The sequence below is a fragment of the Acanthochromis polyacanthus genome, chromosome 1 (assembly GCF_021347895.1).
Source record: "Acanthochromis polyacanthus isolate Apoly-LR-REF ecotype Palm Island chromosome 1, KAUST_Apoly_ChrSc, whole genome shotgun sequence".
Classification (NCBI taxonomy): domain Eukaryota; kingdom Metazoa; phylum Chordata; class Actinopteri; family Pomacentridae; genus Acanthochromis; species Acanthochromis polyacanthus.
Genome location: NC_067113.1, coordinates 22554135 through 22573697, shown reverse-complemented (window position 1 = coordinate 22573697; position 19563 = coordinate 22554135). Strand labels below are relative to the sequence as shown.

The 19563-nt window shown below is 42.5% G+C and overlaps 1 protein-coding gene across 2 annotated transcripts in view; it reads left to right on the top strand.

Moving 5' to 3' along the window:
• pacrg (PARK2 co-regulated) overlaps positions 1–19563 on the top strand; it is a 153223-nt gene that overhangs the window by 63285 nt on the left and 70375 nt on the right. Inside the window, exons 3-4 of one of the 2 annotated variants that reach the window (XM_051953626.1) lie at positions 8056–8227; positions 16302–16451. In XM_051953626.1, the coding sequence (XP_051809586.1) occupies positions 8056–8227; positions 16302–16451 (322 nt within the window). The remainder of the gene's footprint in view (positions 1–8055; positions 8228–16301; positions 16452–19563) is intronic. The other variant, XM_051953630.1, reaches the window with a different exon arrangement.

Here is a 19563-nt window from a genome sequence, read left to right as displayed (position 1 = left end):
CAGATTAGAGACAGTGATTTTGGGGCTGATTGGAGGGGAAATGCTGATTACACCTCCCTCTCTCCGACTTGATTACACTCTGCCTGTGTGTTGTCAAGCTTGGCTGCTGAGCTGTAATCACTGGGAGCTAAGATCAGACGCTGTGGCTCCTGACGAGACAAGCTCACACCGCTTGCTGGCTGTGACTTTATGACCATCGCTAGGTCATTAAAGATGCCCTTACTTCACACTGTTGGAGCAGAGAAAGGGAAAACTCCAGCCATGAAACCTTTTGTCTCATATTTTTGCTTCTTCTCCAAACTCATGTCATGTTCATCGCCTCCTGTTTTCCCTCCTCCTGCTTCCCTCCACTGTTCTGGCCTACTTCCATCACAGTGGCAGAGGGTCCCATACTGGAGCACACATCCACACATAAACACACACACACCCACACACACACACAGCGAGCAGAGTCCTAATCTGAGCTTTATTTAGCCGCCTCACCTTTAAAACTGGAGCAGGTACTAGACAGTCTCTTCTGCACCCACTTCAGCTTCTTCTAACATTAGATCCCTCCGCTCCTCCATCACTCTCTATTTACTTCCTTTCAATCTTAGAGGGCATGCTGTATTTTTTCTGTCACTTTAAGCATACTGTAGTCTGGCTAGCAGAGGCCACAGTGTACGTTTGGCACGACAAAAATGCACGAGCTGCTTGTGAGCATTCACCGCCAGATATGACCAACTTTTCTGCTGGCGAGTTTGCAATGCGTGCGGCAAATTAATTGGTTTTACTTGCTTTCTTGTTTGCAGAGGAATAATTGTGATGGCTTCACAGTGGGAGCGCAAGAACAAACCAAATTTATTCTTTGTTCCTTATGTAAACAAGGAAACTGCAGGAAAAACAAACTTATTAATGATTTTGATGATGACCGTTTGGGTGAATAAGGAACATGTCAGTATGAATAATATAAGAGCCTGCAGCGAAGTTGGACCCCTTCAGAATATGTTGCTAAATATTGAAGCGACGTGTTGGTTTTTGTGATGCAAGCTGGAACAGCTATTTGAATTTTCTTCTGTCTGACTTTATTGGGGGGAAAAAGGAATCGCTCCGCTGTGTGCAGTTTGTAACATCTACCAGGGTTTTTCTTCACTTTTAATAACAGTGGGAAGGGAACACTCTCTACCAGGGTCACTCTTTCAATTATTCTGGCTAATGTTTGTTGCTCTAATAACACCCTCCTGCTTTTAATCCTCTACAAACCATTTGAGACTGCTGGCATGACTGTGTTCCTAAATAAAGTTCTTTTCATCTCAGCATGCATGTGTGTGTTTTTTTTATGTGTGTGTGTGCGAGAGAGAGAGGCAGCTTCACATAAAATTCATAACTCTCTGTGTCCTGGTTTTGAACTATCTTTGAAGCCACAAAATTGTCTCATCCGGCGTGTGTTAGGTATCATTTCAATTGACACCATGCACTCTGCTACTAGTGCTTTGAATTGAGCATACTTGCATGCTTGTTAGATGGAAACAGCTGTCAGGGGAGATAGCGAGAGTGACTCACTCCTCTTTCCCTCACTTATCGTTTGCCTATTCCAGTCTTGCTCTTCTTATTGTGACCTCCAAGAAAGTCAAAATATTCGCTTCTTTTTCCCTCTTTTTTTTTTTTTTTCTCCCTACCTCGTATTCACAGTGAATGCACACAGCACGGTGACTGATTTTTGGAAATGTTGTGACCACAGGTGTGTCGTGCACCTGTGGCACAGTTGGGAACAAGGTTGGATTAGTATGAATAAATTATTAGTCTGTGTTGGTGCGCTGTGCTCATGGAGGTTTCTGAAATTTTTCTCTGAGGTTCTGCCATTGAAGCCTCTCGAGAGAAAATTCGGATCTGTGTGCAAGAGGCAGGATCACTGTAAATGAATAAAGTCCATCTTAAGGCTGTTTTTTTTAAAAGTTGATAATAAAATGCAATATTTCTGAGTCGGCCACAAAGTCCAGGACAAATCTCGCTGCCATTGGCTAAGCTAAGTGAAAGATGTTGGCATGTGTTAACATCTTGTAGAAGAACCAAGCACTGAAGGTGGAAAATAGCTAAGTGGGATTTTAAGAGCTGAAGCTGCTAGGAAGTGGACATATTACTCAGGGTTTGATTAACTTACCAACTTCCACAGAAGACTGTGAAGGTTTTATGCACATGTAGGTTCTTATAGGACTTATTTATAGCAGGAAAATGTAGAAAGCTGATTCCACGTGACTTGAATTTGGAACAGACGGGACAGCGGTGTTATAGACTTAATAGCGTGTCACCTCAAAGATAAATTTTATGGTGAGGTTAACAAATCATATGAAAGGCTGATAAGTGGGATAATGCTACACAAAGTCGGTGTCGTGTTGATGGCGATTTGACCTTCCACTTATTGACTCGTTTCACGGGGGGCTTCTTTTACCGTCATGTAAAAACCTGACTGTGGTTTCAATTTATTCTCGCTGCTCTACTTTAAGTAATGATTTACATCACTTTATGCAACTCATCCTTATAATGCAGCAGGACGCCAGTTTGAGCACCAGAAACAAACCTGAATCAAGAATGATCGAGTAATGCTTGAGAGTAGATATGTCACATCACATGAAGAGCCGGTGTGTACCTCGTGGCTGCATGCCCGGTCTGCATCACGCTTGCCATTTACTTGGCTTTGTAGTGTTATTTGGTCTGTGTGGGATCTGAAACTATTATGCAAATTAGCTACATCTGATACTAGAGGAATGCCTCCTCTGCCTTGTTTCTGTTTTCCTTTTCTCTCGGTTTTATTTTTTCAACTGCCTTATCTATAAGTAGAGCCTGTTTATAGCAGATTTTATTTATTTATACTGCATAGTACACAGTGCTGCAGTTGGTGTTGGCAAAATTGTTTAACAGGTAACCACTATAGGGCTTATATACAGATACACTGCTTGTATTGAAAAGGGAAAAGGTCATAAATAGAGAGAATACAGCGCAGAATCCAAATGATTGCAATAATAATATGAACATGCCGTTTGCTGGAGTTAAAGTTGCATCGTGAGATATCGTCTCGCATATACAAAAATGCCTCCCTGTCCTCCTTTTTCTGAAAAAATCTGATTGATAAACAACCTATGGTGCCCGTACAATGACTGTGGCTTTAGAAACTGAGGTGGTTTGTCAGAGCAGCAGCATAGTTACACCATGAAGTCAAGATAACTCTGATGACTGATAGGAATTCTGTTGTACTGTTATTTTAAGTGCTTGTTGGTTCACGCCTGCCTCTTGCATCCCCATAACTTACCGTCCTCAAAGCGTATCTCTTTCCTCAGTGTAAATATCTTTTACATGCATGCCACACTGTTTGTCCTGTCATATGCGACTTCACTGCATGCATTCAGGTTCTGCATAATGCCTTTTCAGCAGAACTAACAGATATTTGCTTGGCCATCGCAACTGTGCAATGAATGACTCATTGTGTGAGTGGCACCAATTGGAAGCCTATTCTCCTCTCTGTGCTGAAATAATTGACAGCAGCTCATCTGCCAGCTCATCTAAATACAGAAACCTGCACTTGTGTTAACAGAAAGCGGAATCCAGGTCATGTCATCATGGCATCATCAATTAAAATAGCACCATTGTCAAGCAGCTCCCACGGAGCCTGTTTCTCTCCTGATCTATTAAACAGGCTTTCAGCGAGAGAACAAGATAAAATGACAAAATCTGCGATATGCTTCACTTTAGAGGTCCAGTGAAAGTGCAGCTACAGCCGCAATGTGACATATTTGTGCCTGAAGGTGAATGTGAGGCATAGAGCGATGCTTCTCATTATTTTTCCAATGAGAAACACATTGGCATGACACGGTCAACAGGAGAGCCGTGAGAGACTAAAAGGCACAGTTTTGTTTGCGGGATTCAAAAATGGATTTCCAAGTTACTTCCCTGGAAAATGTAGCAGGTGTGGTTGCATGTTGAACACAAAAGCATGGATCCATAGAGGGCCAATAAAAAACATCTGTCCACTTTTCTCCTCCTATGTTTGTTTTGGATGGCTTGTATTGTTGGATTGCTGCGCTGTTACTCTCAGAACTGCAGCCAGTTAGCGACTATTGGCTGTTTTCTTTAGATTTTTAACTGCTCCTCACTCTGACTGCTTAGTTTCTGTCCTTTCTGGTTTTGCAACTTTGCGCAATTAGAAATTAATACACTTTGATTGCTCTTGCAGTGCATGTTAGAACAACATGAGACCATGTGGCGCTCTAACTAAAGATGTGTTCAGTGACACATTCTTCTCCTTTGACTCAGTGACAGTATTTAAGAATTGAGTAAAAGCCTAAATCACTACATACCTATCCAGCAGCACTTTCACCACTATAAGTTGTATTGTCGCCATGTTTTTCCAGTCGTGAAGATTTGAAAAATTTCAGTTTTGGGTAAAACAATGTGCTCATCACGGTCATTTTTTACCCCGTCATCTAAACCAACTCCAGCTCCTCAATCCAAACGCTGGTACTCACTGAGGTGTTTCTTCATCCACAAACCCTCATAAACCCACACAGACCAGTGAGTTAATCTTTTCTGCGTACCTGCTCAAGCCTTCCATTCCTCCAGAGCAGGAGACAGAGCAAACTTGTGCTGACAGCTTTACATTAAAGATTTGTTGATTTGTTGAGCACGAACGATCTGCCAAATTAGGTGGCTTCTTCTGCACATAATTCTGCATAATAGAGACCAAAACATGTCAACTGAAAAAATGCAGCACCTCTAAAGCACTCTCCCAGGTGGACTATTTTAGAAGACTGCTGGCAAAACTCAGTTTGGTGGACCCTGTCCCTTGGGGAAGGTCTCGTGTTTGTAGTCTATATTGCAGTCTTTTGTGTGAATATTGTCAGTGTTTTTGAGCTTTTAAGGGAATATGTGTATCGGAGGCGTTCAGACTATTTACAATTCTAATGAGCCATGCAAAGAGGATTTGGCTCAATGAATGCACAGTTGTATAAGAATATGGAGATTGGGATGAGAGCAGAACTTTGGCATCTGCAATGTTAGATCAGAAGACTGGAATCCATGTTGTCACGGTGATAGCCACTTTTACCCACAAGTTAATAGTCAAACTTCAGTTTTATTTAATGAGAAGGGTCAGCTTGCTCTCTATATCACATCGATAGAGTCCACTCAGAAGCAAACTCCCTTTTTTTCTTCCCTCATTCTCTCTGTTGCTTCCACACTGTACCTTATCCTGCTGTAGAGCTTCTGTCTAATTTTAGCCCTCGATTTTTTCACATAATGACTCACACCACCCTGGCAAACAGCCTAATGGCTTATCACATGTGTGCACACTCAGGTTACATATGGATTCATGTTTGCACAGACATATATCCATCCACCTGCACATGGATTCACACACCCCAACCAAAATCCCATCCAGGCATTATGTATTTAAAGTGGCAACCTGCTGTTTTCGTTCCTCCTGGTCTCCTGTATGTCTGTCAGGGGCCTCTGGTTCTGTTGTGTAATGAGCAGAGGCTCTCCTCACACTCGCTCCTGGTCTGCTTCTGTTGCTGTGTGTCTGCTGTTGCAGCGCTGACCAGAGGAGACACGCAGGCCTGAGTCCCAGGGCTAATTGCTGCTACCGGGCTGATAGTCTTTCTGTGCTCCACTCTCATTGACTCCCTGGACTCCAGGGGGATTCCCACAGGCACCCAAAGACAAACAAACCTGGGCGGACAATCAATAACGGATGCAAGAGTTACCGTTCGGTGCAGTTGCTGATTAAGATTCTCCACAAATGTGTGTGTGTGTGCTTTGTAAGAGTGTGAGCATGTGAAAGTGTTTGCTGATTGTCCCCACTCTGTCAGTGCTAACTGGAATCTTCAGTCAGTCCCTAAGTGCTTGTTTATGTGATTTTGATGATGAGAGTTCAGAGCCATCGTCACAACAACATCACATTAATGCTCCCAGGTAATTATTATCCTGCAAACATCTCAGGTTCACAAAACGGTAGGTAGGATCATGTCGGTGTCTGAATGTGAGATCATGTAATAATGTACCAAGGGTAAAGAAAAAAACATTTTTCTTGGTGGTTAATTTCTGTGGCAGTGAAGACATTCATCATATCAGTACATTCAAATAAAGAAAATATTACTCACTTTAAATCTCTCTATTGCCTGATAGAGAAAAATATACAAGCCCATGATAACATAATATACACACACACATATACTATACATGTACACATTGAACATTTCAACATGGAATTAAATTCTCAGTTTCAACTTAATACATGTCTTTTTTTTCCTAATGTTATTTCCTCAGGCAGATTAATAATATTTCTAATTTAGACCCATCTTACTCACAATATTAAAGAAATATGAGAAATACTTCCATGATTGCAATTCTGTACGCTGCCTTAATTTAACAGCAGAGGAATATTAAGTCCAGATCTAACAAAGCAGCTCATTGCCTGAGTATCCCTGTGCTCCACTGACTGCCACTGGCCAGCGAGCAGTGCAGTCCTGTAAGTGTCATCTCGTCTCCCCCCTCACCCTCTCCAGCCCTCCACTCACTCTCCACCCTTTCTCTCCGGGTCTCGTGTTTGCTTTTGTTCTCATCTCCAGTCGGTTTGACTCACAACGATGATCTTGACCAAGCGCAGGGAAAGGTCAAGGTTGGCCGGCAAATTGCCTCAAAGCAATCAGCCTTGTCTCTGTGCGCTAACAGTGCGAGCTCTCTGTCGCAGTCGCCATCTCGCCATCTCTCCGTCTTTAGTCTCTCCTCCTCTATCTTTGTGTTTGCTCGGGGGTGGGGGTGGGGGGCGACGTGTGTCAGCGAGGATTGGCAGCAGGAATGTGTATGTGTGTGACGGGGAGGGGGGTCTGCCTTGCTTTGAAGTCTGGGCTCTGACCAGTGAGGGGCGACGGCTAGGGACTTGAAAGCACACAGTGTCACCGCCTGGGTGACATTTCAGCACAGAGCAGTGTGATCCAGCAGGGTGCTTGTGTGTGTCGGTATATATATGTGAATATGAATGTGTGTGTGTGGACAAGGCATACACTCCTCCTGGCTTCAAGCTGTCCTCTAGTCCTCAAGTACAACTGGCAGCTGGGAGGTGTTTGCCTGTGCACCAAAGGGATTACCTTTCATTACATGAAAAAACAGAATAGCCCCTCCAACCTCTAACCTCTAACTCAACAATAGTGCTATTTGGGTTGCACCGATACAGCTGATACCTCCCCATGTATATAAATACACACTCTGTAACTGGATCCAGCGCACAGATACTCCATGAGCTGCAGCCACATGTAGTATTTCATGTGATTTCCAGAACACACACGCACTTGCTAGGTGGCTCAAGGACAACCTCCTTCGGATCAGCTGTGCATTCCAGCCCAGTGTGCCTGAGTGGCTCTCCTCTGATGGCTTCTCGCACATGAAAGGCTTCACTTTAATGTGTCACGGAGTACACAGAGTACCCACACACTCAGCCAAACAACATCAAAGTCCGCCCGTGGCCCGTAGCTGGACCAATGTCTTCATCTGCTGCCTGATTGTGTCTGCGTGAGCCTTTCTGTTCATCCTGTAAATGGTGTAAACAGGTGTTAACATGTCAGCCCACAAGATGCCACATGCCGCTGTGTCACAATCTCCCAAACAGCTGTCCTCTACCATTGTGTGTGTGTGTGTGTGTGTGTGAGTACGCGTATGTATGTGTTTAGGGTTATAAATGGCTGCACAAGAGGCTTTAGCTCTAGATTTTGTGTAAAGCCAAGGACAAACAAAGAGAAAGGGCATGGGATGAAAGAAGGCTTTATGGCAATGAAACTGATAGCACATAGCAATAAGTGGTTTTCTCAAAACACATAAGATTCTGCTCACACTGCATTTGTGTGTGTGTGTGTTCTTTGTGATTGCTTGCACAGATATGGATATGAATGAGAGCTTGAAGGTGATTGAGTAGGTAGGGAGAGAGACTGATAAGACAAAAGTCTTTCTCTCTTGTCCTTTTTCACTCTCCTAGGATTACAGAAGCAACTAACAATCCCTAATCATGTAAATGCACATTTCTGTCCTCAGGTGGACATCGAGACGCTGGACTACTACCACTACCTCCCACTGTTCTTTGATGGTTTATGTGAGACTGCTCATCCATACGAGTTCTTCGCCCGCCAGGGAATCCATGACATGCTGGACCACGGAGGCTCCAAAATCCTGCCTGTCATTCCCCAGCTCATCGTCCCCATCAAGAGTAAGTCTGCGAGGGTGTCTGCACTCACGGTTTACCAATCACACAAAACCGAGCTCCTCTCCCAAGTGACCCTGTGTGTTTATTGATGTCACTTTGCCTTGACTGTGTTTTCCGTTGTGTGAAATGTGTAGCTATCTTGACACAAATCAGATACAATTAGAGTATTGTTAAAAAAAAGTGTTGCTTTTGAACTCTAAAGATAACTGTAAAGCTATACAGTGCAAAGGAGAGAGAAGGTGAAAGATGAAATTTATGCATTTCAAAAGTATCATTTGATTATTATGATTCTATTTTTCCACACTCAAACACGAGGTGCAATCACACAGCAGTATTATCGCACCAATTTCCAGCAATTAAAATACAGCAGCTACTCAATTAACTTTGTCAACAAAATGGCCCCACTATCTTCATCATCATTTGCATTATTTTTGCCTTTGTAAATATTATTACTATTTTATGAGTGAGTGACAACCACGTAATCTTCGCAGACTGTAATTGCAGCCTCAATAAATATTTTTGCATGACATTATTTCATTATTCGCTATTGTCATGACAGCATCATTAGTATCTGTGTTTGCTGACAAATCCCGAGACTCGAATGCATTCCCTGCTGCTGATAGTGGATCTAGCTTCTGCCTAAGATAAATAGGAGGCTAATAACACAGTCAAGTTCAATTCAGTTTCACTGATATAAAACGCCAAATCATAGCATACTATAGGTCATGTCGGGCCTTAACATATGGCGCTTTTCCATTAGCATCTACTCGGCTCGGCTCGACTCTGCTCAGTTTGGGAGGTTTTCCATTAGGACGTAGTATCTGGTACCAGGTACTATTTTAGTACCTACTCAGCCGGGGTTCGAGCCGCTAATGTGATGTCTACAGAGTGCAGGCCACTTGGACAGTGAGTGACGACACACGAGAGTGACTCCTTCATGAAAACCGGTGAGTGCATTGTGACTTCAAGAAACTTTTACATTACTTATTCCATTCGTGGCAAGCTCACTTTAAACAAATAAGTAAGTTTTGAAAGTAACATCGTTGTGTCTTGTATGCAGACAATAAGCCAGCTAGTTAGCCATCAACGCTAACTCCGTGGCCAGGCCACCATGCTATGACGACCCCACCCATGAAGAGGTGGTACTCTACTGTAATGGAAAACAACCTAAACCGAGCCGAGTGGGTGCTAATGAAAAAGCGCCAGTAACGAGGCCAAGATTTTACTCGTGGATACAAACTGCGTTATAGGCCTAAGTAACTTGACATGAGGCGTCACAAAAAATGTCCTCATTTTCTGAAACTGTCTTTAAAATAACTTAATAAAAGGACAGTCTCATCGTAATTGAATTAAGCCACTGTCAATATGCATCAAAATCTATCTTTTTTTTTTTTTAAATATCAACATTTCTTTAACAAAGTATCTAAAAATACTTTCTTAATCCCTTCTCAGAATATATAGCCTTGGCAATGGGGTGCAACCAAAATAGAACACCATGCTCTTCCAGAAAAAGACTCACCTGTCTTACAGTCTAATACTCCAGCTGATTCTAACGTTACCATACAACCGGTCCTGGTGTGACATCCTAATTTGGTTCTCAGTCATACTGTTCCTATTATTACATTAACCCTCCGGGCGAAGTGTCCTTGTTTTTTGCATTTGACGGAAGAAGTCGGATCTAAAAGCACACCTGATAATCTGCCATGAATGCGGTGACATGCTACATTTAACTGTGTCACCGCACCGTGCCTCCTTACCTTTCCACACTGACACGTTTCCACACATACACACACACACACACACACACACATACACACACACACACACACACACACACACACACAAGTTGGCAGATGGAGGTGGGCGGAAAGGTCGTGTCTCTCAGGGCGAAGTGGTTTGCGACTTCAAAAATAGACATCAGAATTCACAGCGATGTGGACAGGAAAGTGTTTCATGTGGGGCGAGTACCGGGAAAACCAGAGGAGTCCGTAAGAATGTGTGGCTTTTGTTGGGAAAATTTTGCCACACGCAAACACACACACATGCACACACAAGCTGTCTTTTGTTTGGCGCCACTGCCAAGTGGAGTGTCAGTTTCAAAGTGGGAGCCTTTAAGTGGCGCCCAGTGAGCCTGCGGTAGTGTTCATGTCATGGGCAGTTGGCTGGTGGTGTGTATGTGAAGTGTGTGTATGTGTGTGGGTCTCCTGTTGATGTGTGGGTGTTGGATGTCTGTGGAGGCAGAGGGGCGTAACGGCCAACACTAGGCAGGGCTGTTGGAGACACAGAGACACGGTGACAGACTGACCCTGGCATGAAGTCGCACTGAGCCACACTGCAAGGTCTTAACCAGGACACATAATACCGTGTAACATATCTAAAGTCGGCTGTGTGCACTGTTGCTGCTTTTAAAAACGGACTCTTTCATACAAGCTTGTTTTATTTTGAAAATACTGAGAACAAAGCAATAATTTAGTGAAATTACCTTTCAAATCTGATCATTTCCATGCCATCGTAGCTATCCTGGTATGATTTATCTGCTTCTTTTTCTACATAGTTTAAATATTTGCATGGCCCAATGTCTGTTTTGACCTTTATCAAGAATAACTCACTTTACGTTACACACACAGAGTGACTGAGATACTTACTAACTCTGAAGCTATTTCATAAGTTCAAAGCCTTCAGCAGTTTTGGACGTTTGCCTTTGGGAAGCCAGACCAAAGGTGATGGTTATGCTCCTCATGAAAACACACACTTCACCCTGATAATGGAATTTTAAATGGCCTGCTCCTTATTAACTTTTTGGTTTATTAAAAATCTGGCCTGTTTTCCCCCCCATCCACAAGGCAAAGCCGCCAGTCCGTGTCTCTGATGCAGATTAATTACTTTTCTATGGAGTGGAGGAGAAGAAGGGATGGCGGAAAGAGGAAGAAAGTAAAAAGCCGTTTGCAGTTTAAAAATGGCAAGATATATATTTTTCTCCTCTGACGTTAATACATCTTCAGTGTGGCTGGCAGGCTCTTATCTGCAGAGCGACTGAGCCACGTCAGGCCCTGGTGAATTTTGATGATGACTGCAGGTCACCCAATGAGAATACACAATGAGGAATGCTCTGGCTGACATTATACTCGAAGGCCTTGTCCTCAGTGACTTAAAGACTGAACTCTTTCCTACTGAACACCCTGTTCCCTTCAGCCTGCTGTTGGGGAAGGCTGGCACAAAGCTGGGAAAAAGCGATACTTGAAAATAAAAATACACATTTGTAGGATTTAATACATTTTTGAGGTTTTGATGCATTTTAGATATTTCTAGAAGCATCCACATTGCTTTTTTTTTGTAATAAAGCACTAATATCTAAGTAAGGTTCAGTCCAAATATTGCCCAAGCGACTTGAGAAGACGCATTCCTGAAATGTTGCTGTTTTGGTTCTTCCAGATTCCATAAATAGGGAGGAGGATTCAAAACCATACCTGCTTTGAGCCTCGCTCGATTGGCATAACATTTGTTCAGCTTTTGAACCAAAATGAGACTTGCATCGCAAGGAGATCCTCCCAATTGCACCTCTGCACAGGAACATCTTCCCCTGATCTGAAAGGTGTATTTATACACTGAATGAGATCATCTCGCTGCTAAACTCTGCGAGGTGTCACCCAGCCTCTGACATTTCGCAGGAAAACACAATACAAGGTCACAATTGTTTTATTTTCACACTGAATATGAAACGGGTCCAAGCATGAACGGATGATTGCGTTATTCAGATTTGTCCCAACACAGGTTTTAAACCGGCATTAATATATCAGGCCCTCGGCTGCCTTCCTCCTCGCTCTTTTAATTTTTTTTCTTTCCTTTTTTTTTCTTCTTCTTGCAAGGCGAGAGTGCCGATGAATAATTGAACAGTCCCGCGGTCCAAATGTCACAGCAGGGAAAATTGTTTGCGCTGGCTGGTAATTAGAATTTCATTGTTTGTTATGTAGGTTTGAAATTCCTGTCATTCCACATTCCACCTTATCTTGGTGATGGCAGATATCTCGGCGCTTGTCTATCTGGGGAGACACTAAGGCAGAGATGGAGAGATGGCATAACACACAATGCATTTGCTCATTCAGCATAATCCAGGTCCTCTGTTCAGACTCACACACACACACACACACACAGTCATTTCTACGCAAACTTCTCTCGGAGTGACACAAAACAGTAGCTCTGCTTTAATTAGTCATTTTGTCACATGAATGAACAAAAAGTATTAACACAACATGCAACCTTTTTAGCCTCTTGTTGTTTTTATGACTCTTCAGCGTTGTGTAACTTTTGCCGCTGCCATGTTCAGCACTGCCTGTGCTCATGACTGAGGCTGACATTTTGTCTCATTGCTTTTAATGTGTTTGTGTCGGAATGCGTGTGTGCATGCGTCCTTTGTGACTGAGTGTACAACGTGTGACTGCTGTGTGTGTGTGAGTGTGTGTATTGTGCATGTGAATGCTTGTGCCTGCTTCGTATTTGCATATGAGCTGTTATAACACTGGGTGATTCAGTGTGCTGTTCTCTTGGTGCTCAAACTGTCACACACAATGTTTTAGGGTTGCTGTTCTCTTTGTCTCGCAGTTATTCTTCTGCCAGATTGAAAATGGTGCTAAGAATGTGCATTGTTATAATGTCACTGAAATTTTTACTTTTACTAATTAGCTTGGTGCTATATTGGTACATTTGTTGAGTCCAGCGTTGTGTCGAGAGTTTCCGTGACCTTAAAATTCACCCTCTTTGTCTGGACTGGTAGCTTTGTGCCTGCCACATGGCGCCCAGTTGAATTCAGAGGCAGAAACTGGTGGAAATTGCATTCAAATGAGTCACCACAAAGTGAGCTGTCGGTGTATCAGTGGAAAATTAGTTGCAGAACTGCTGCTAAAAGGAGACAACTCAGAACTTCTTCGCTTCAATCTCATGCAGAGTCATTGGGTGGAAAAACAGAGACAATTGAACACTTGTGCCACTAATACAGAATAATGTCTCACAATGTAGCACCAATAAATGCATTCAAACCAGAACTGAAAACTGAAGTGTCGTCACCATCAACATGAATGGGAAAACAAACACATTATATTTATATTTCCAGACTTACATGAGGTGTTCAATGGCTGATATTTGTTTTGTGAGGATTAATATGACCGCAACTCCAACAGTCATGCAAGGACAAGCAAATATTAATCATAAACTTACGCTTCTCAAACACCAAAAACAAAAAAAATTGATAAATTTTCCTTAATTAGAAGTCCTCAGCTCATTCATTGTCTTTAGGGACAATTTACAGCTTTAAAATACTCCCCTCCTCCTCCTGATTTTTAGTGTTTTCCCAGATTAGAAAATCTGCTTCATTCAGCTTTTTGATTTCAGGTGATTACAGTTTAATTTTCCCCAGCAAGTGCCAGGTGTCTTGTTCATTCTCTTGGTCTTTTTATCTCCATTTCTTGTTCTCTGTTTCTCCCACTTACGCAGAATTTATTTATTTTTTTCTGATTTCTAGTGCAAGTCATATCTAGTCACATCTCGTGGAAATCTAAAGACTTTTTCATGAAGAACAAGCTAAAAACTTGTGCTACAAACAAGTAAATGCATTTAAACCACCCATGTATGGATGATTCTTACAGTAACTGTTATCCAAAGCTTCTTTATATTGCTTGAAAATGTTTGAATTAAACCTAACATTCTTTTATCTTTGGCGATTTGAGGGCAGTGAAAAGAAATGTCAACACAACACTGACATATCATCACTATTCAAAGACCCCTGTGATGATTTTTACTTTGTAACATGTCCATATAGTGTTTTTTTAATGCAAAAAGATACATCGTTAGTGAAATAATCAGTCAGTGCCATGCCTGAGCATGTCTACCTTGAAGCTGCAGTGCACTGATGAAAATCTCAAAAACATGAGTCAGACTTCTGATGTTTTATTTGTAACCAACTGGAAAAAAAACAGTCTTGTCAGCTTGTTAAGTGGGACTTTCTGTATCTGTATATTACTCCAGTATTGAAACTATCTTTTGTTTTGTGTAGTTTTACAGCATTTCAGCAGAGAAAGTTAGCTGGTATCCCCAAGCTGCAGCACGGAAAATCAGTGATTTAGAGTTACATATAAGAAATTTTAAGAAAATTACCAATTTCCTGGAAAAAAAAAATGTAACTTTGACACACAGAGTTTAGTTTTGGGAGATTTACTCAATGACCACAGAGTGACTTTATGATGAACTTGTCAGCAAACACTAACTTATTTACACACTGCAGTTATGAAGCAGCATGCCACTCATTTAGAGTTATATTTCTTGCTGTCTAACAAAGGCAAGTGTAGTATTCATTCTCTTTTAGTTCTGCTTTTGGTCTACCAGCCCCAACAGGGAATAGTAGAGACTTTCTGAAGCTATAAAGCCCTGTAAAGCTGAGAGGCTTCAGAGCCCGTCATTAAAATATGGTCTTTTTTTCTCGATAACAAAAAAAAAATCTCCAGCAGCAGTTTATTATTATCTCAGAAGAAACTTAGTTACCTCTAGGTATCTCAGACAGAGAACTATGACAGTAGTTGAAGTCTGTTGTAGTCAAACCGAGCTTTTCTGGTAACTTATGTAGACCGAAAAGGCGCTTGAGCAAATTAGTAGCCTATGCTTTGGAGTTGCTCGTGAAAACAAACACTTTATTGCACTCGAGTGTTGCCATCATCAACAAAAATGAAGAGCAATTTTTAGTTTTTCCAGCCTTGCCTGATTCGTCCATTGGCTGACATTTGTTCTGTGAGAGTTAATATGACCACAACTCCTCAACATTCCACACTTGACAAGCATCAGGAAAGTGAGCCACAAAGTGAAGCTTCTCAAGCATCACAACAAAACCTTTTGCAACAGATTTTATCAGTTGGACTGAATTGTTCAACTCGTTTATTGGCTCTTTAAGGTCAAATTTCGGCTTTAAATACCATTTAGTGGCCATTTCTAGGATATTTTGCCACAATGAAAGTGTGCTTTTTTCCCCCTTTTTGATTTCATACGATTACAGTTTATTTTTCCTCTTCAAGCACCACGTCTCTTGCTGATATTTTTTCCTCATTTTTATCTCTTTTTCTAAGCCTCTCTCTCACTCCATGCAGATTTTCCTGATTTCCATCAACCACACGCTCTGTATATCTGCTCACACTGCAGCTGTTTTCTTAGTTTTCGACTCTTTCTTTTGAAATGTTTTTTTTTTCTTTTTCATTCTTTTCATATTTGTTGTTGTATATGCTCACCGGCGAAGTAGTGATGACATCCCCCTCCTCTTTTTTTTTGTGACAGTACGCATCAGATGACAGATTAAAACGTACCTGTTTGTCTAACTATGCTGGAATGCTGTTTTAAACTCCACAAAGAGAATCAACAGCACACATGCAGATTCTCACATAAAAACTAAATAGGCTCAAATAAACAAAAAGTAGAAAATGTGTTGGTGTTTGTGGATAATCACAAGTTGTTTTCTAACTGTCTCTGTCTCTCATCTCTTTATCTCCATTTCTGACATTTAGTCTTTTGTTGTTTTACCTCCATTCTCTCTTCCCCTCTCTCTCTATATATATATTTAGTCTCTCTTGATCTCTCCCGCCCTTCGTCTCTCCCACCATCACTCCCTTTTGTTCTCTCTATCAATGGAGGATGGAGTTAAGTGCAGCTGTAGGCCAAATAGCCCCGTGATTGGCTCTCACTTACTCCTGCCTCCCCGGTGCATTTCAAATCACTGATTGCAGACAAGCTAGTCTAAATCAAAGCCTGGCTATAAAGGAAATGCTGTGTGTGTGTGTGAGGGTTAAGATTTAGGTGTATTTTGTGCGCGTTTGCTGAAGCCACTCTCATGTACCATATAATTTTTCGACATCTGAATCATTCTACATTTACTGTACCTCCACCTTCCTGAACAAACAACCAGTAAACTACTTTACAGCCAAGAAGCCGTTTGATAAAAACTAACAGACTGTTTGTCCTTGCGGACCTTTTGAACTGATATCTAGCTTCATATTGGCCTTGATTCCTTACGTTTGATGTTTATCTTTACCCCCCCCCCCCCCAGATGCCCTTAACACGAGGAACAATCAGGTGATGTGCACCACCATGAAAGTCCTGCAGCATCTGGTGACGTCTGGAGACAAGGTGGGGGAGACTCTGGTGCCGTACTTCAGACAGATCCTTCCCGTTTTCAACCTCTTCAAGAACAAGAACAGTGAGTTCCAGTCATGCAAAGTGATGAATGTTCATTCACGGGCAGATGGCGTGGAGCGTGAGTCTTTTGCGCTTTTGTGTAGCATAGATGTGTAGTATAGATGTATATTCTTGTGTAGTGAGCAGGTTGTGCTAAGACTGATTGGTGATTCCACAGTCCTGGGAAATTAAGTCTTTCTTTATTTAATTGCGAATCTAGCAACTTCCAGGAGGTAAACATCCTGTGTTTTTTAGCTGTTCTTTTTTTTCCTTACTTTTTCTCCCTCCACTTAAGCATCCACTTGACAGAGAAGCTCCATTTTGTCTTTTCTGCTGTCAGTCAGACTGCATTGTGCGGCGCTGTTTAGGGGGAGACTTTGTCCTTGCTCTCTCTGAAAGCCTCTACCTGGGTGACACCAGGACCTGGGGAGATTGGCATCAGATAGGCAGGGCTCTTTGTGTGGCTGTGTCAAAGCACTTAGCATGGTGTGACATGATGTGGGCCCATTGAAGGCTTAGAGGCACAACCGGCCCCAAACAGCACACAGTCAGTAGAATGTGGAGAGTGACATTGTGAATCAATCATTTAAACACAAGCTTTAACAGGAGAAAACACAAGGCTTTAGTCTCTTAATCAATATCCAATTTGAATCTCTTGTCTCTTTAATTCGCTTACATTATCTGTTACTATTTGCTGAAGTCTAAAAAAAGGAAGGAGAAAGCCGAAAGAGATAGTGGGGAAAGACAAAGCACGGAAAAGAAAAGCCTTCCTTATTAGTGTGTGGCCTTATGCAAATCTCCTCTGTAAATTAGCTGTCAATTCAATCCCCTAAACCGCTTTGAAGCCCAAGTTTCTCCGCCACAGCGCACGCTCAGGAGTTAGCCGGTGAACCCCACCAGGAATAGTTTCATCTCTTTTTGGTAGTTACTGTGCCGGCCCGTCTACCTACCTGCCCGCTTGTCTGTCCTCCTCTGGTGAGCATTGATTAAACCTCAGCCAACCTCTCACCTGGCAGACGGCCCTGCTATTGACCTCTCCCTGAGAGACCAGTCTGGGCCAGAGAGGGGTCCATACAGCTGCCACAGCACAAGACCCAATCTGCTAAACAAGAACAGTGCTTCCTGCTCAGCAATTTATAGGCATCCAGTAGACTTTCTCTCCCGTGAAGTTTGACCAGAGTTGATGCTGAGAATAAAACGTAAAGCACGTCCGTGTAAGTAAACATCTATATAGGTTTGTCGATAATTTCATTGTGTTTTCTCATCTCCGTCTGAGGCCTCGGTGTTAGATGAGCTGTCAATTCATGTTTCTACTCCACCCACTCCCTGCTAACAGAGAAAGATACGACTTCAAATACAGAGAATAGATGCTTTTTCTTTTGGGGGAACAAACACTGTGTGAACTAGCACTCTCTGTTCTTTCTCTCTAATGCACAAATATTTTGGGGTTGCTGTTCCCTCACAGACTTTCTCTGTATCTCTGCGTGTCTTTGTCTCTTCTGTTTTATGTCTTGTTACATCGATATCAGAGCGTTCATTGAAGTCCATCTATTATCTAATATGGCTTATATACACCTCCAAGTCCATCCCACGCTCTGTCGGCTGTCTCAACCAGAGCCAGCATGCAGCCTCTAGCAGACAGGCGCAATCATTGTGCTTAATACAGTAGAAGACACAGAGGACTGTCTAGTAGTGTGTGGTAACATCTCCCTTTGGCTCTCCCACACTGTAGCACACAGAGCTTGCATGGCATCCCTCTTATCTCCTGAACCACAACGGGGCCACTGTCCAGTATTTGCCAAGTGTGTGTGCGTCTACATTTGTGTACATCTGTCATGAATAGATCTGTTGTGTCCCATATGCAGCTGTTGGCTTCAGCACAGATGAGGGCCCCAGCTTTCTGTATCCATCTCTCCCTGTTCGCTGTTGTTGTCGCCGGGCTGCCAGCCTTGGGCGCACAATGCTCCACTAGACGTCTACGACATGCTCACATATATACAGACTCACACTTATACCATCACACACTGTCCCAGTTGAGGCTACACAACCTGACTCTGTGCCTGTCTCCCCAGTTGTTCGAGCTGTGAATCAATAGGCTGACAGCCACTGCTGCAGGGTCAGGGCTACAGTTAGATATCACCAGCATCTCATCATGGGACAGATCCCCCAGGCTGTGTTCACACGCTCCCGTTGTGTCGCTCCCACTCTGAGACAGGGCTGTGACCTGTTAAATTGGTCTGTATACGGGCCTTATCTGAGCCATTTTTCCAAGGTCAGAGCTGGAACTTAACAGCCATCTCCAAAATGGACCCTCGGGTATCCGTTCACTCAGACAGAACACTGGACCTCTGACCAGAGGAGCAGAGTCACGAGCCACATGTTCAGCCTTTTCAGGATCCAGGCCTCTGAAGGACTGGCTCCATTGTTCAATGAGAAAAAATATGACTGTTTAACTCCAGGCAGCTGGCTGCCATTATTTCCACTGTCACAGTAATGCGTCATTTTGAAGTGCACAATAATGAGCGATCACATAGTATCACCGTCCTTGATGTACCCCTTTGTCTCCTGAATCAGCTCTCTCAGCTTTTGTTTGCTTTGTGCCTTTTGTGCATCAACTGTTGGTTGTGTATGTGCGCGTGGTGGGTGTGTTTATGAGAGACAATGTTGGGAACGGTGAAGGAATTCCTCCAAAATGATTTGCACGGCTCTCTTGTTTGCTTGCCGTGATGAATCTTATCCCTAATGAAATGCAACAACGTTCCTTAAGAAGGAGAAATGTGCTCTGTCATCCAGCAAATTCCTTTTCTGAGCTCCAAGGAGAGGAATCATCTACTCTACTGTACTGTTCGTCATATCAGGAAGACACAGAGTCTGAGAAGTTTTGTAAGCCGGTGGAGTAAACTACACAGAAAATATTCTGGAGTTGTGAGCAGCGAACAAATGGTTGCCAATACTAACTTTGTTTAGTAGATCAAGTAACAACTACACGTGACAGTAATTGTAGATTCTTTGTCCGTATGTGTGGTACATATTTTTTTATCTGTATTTGGAAGTTAGGCTTTAGAAAAAAACATAATGGAAATTGGAGTGTTTTAAAAAGCGTCTCCAGTTTTTCAAAAAAAAGTGCTTTTTGA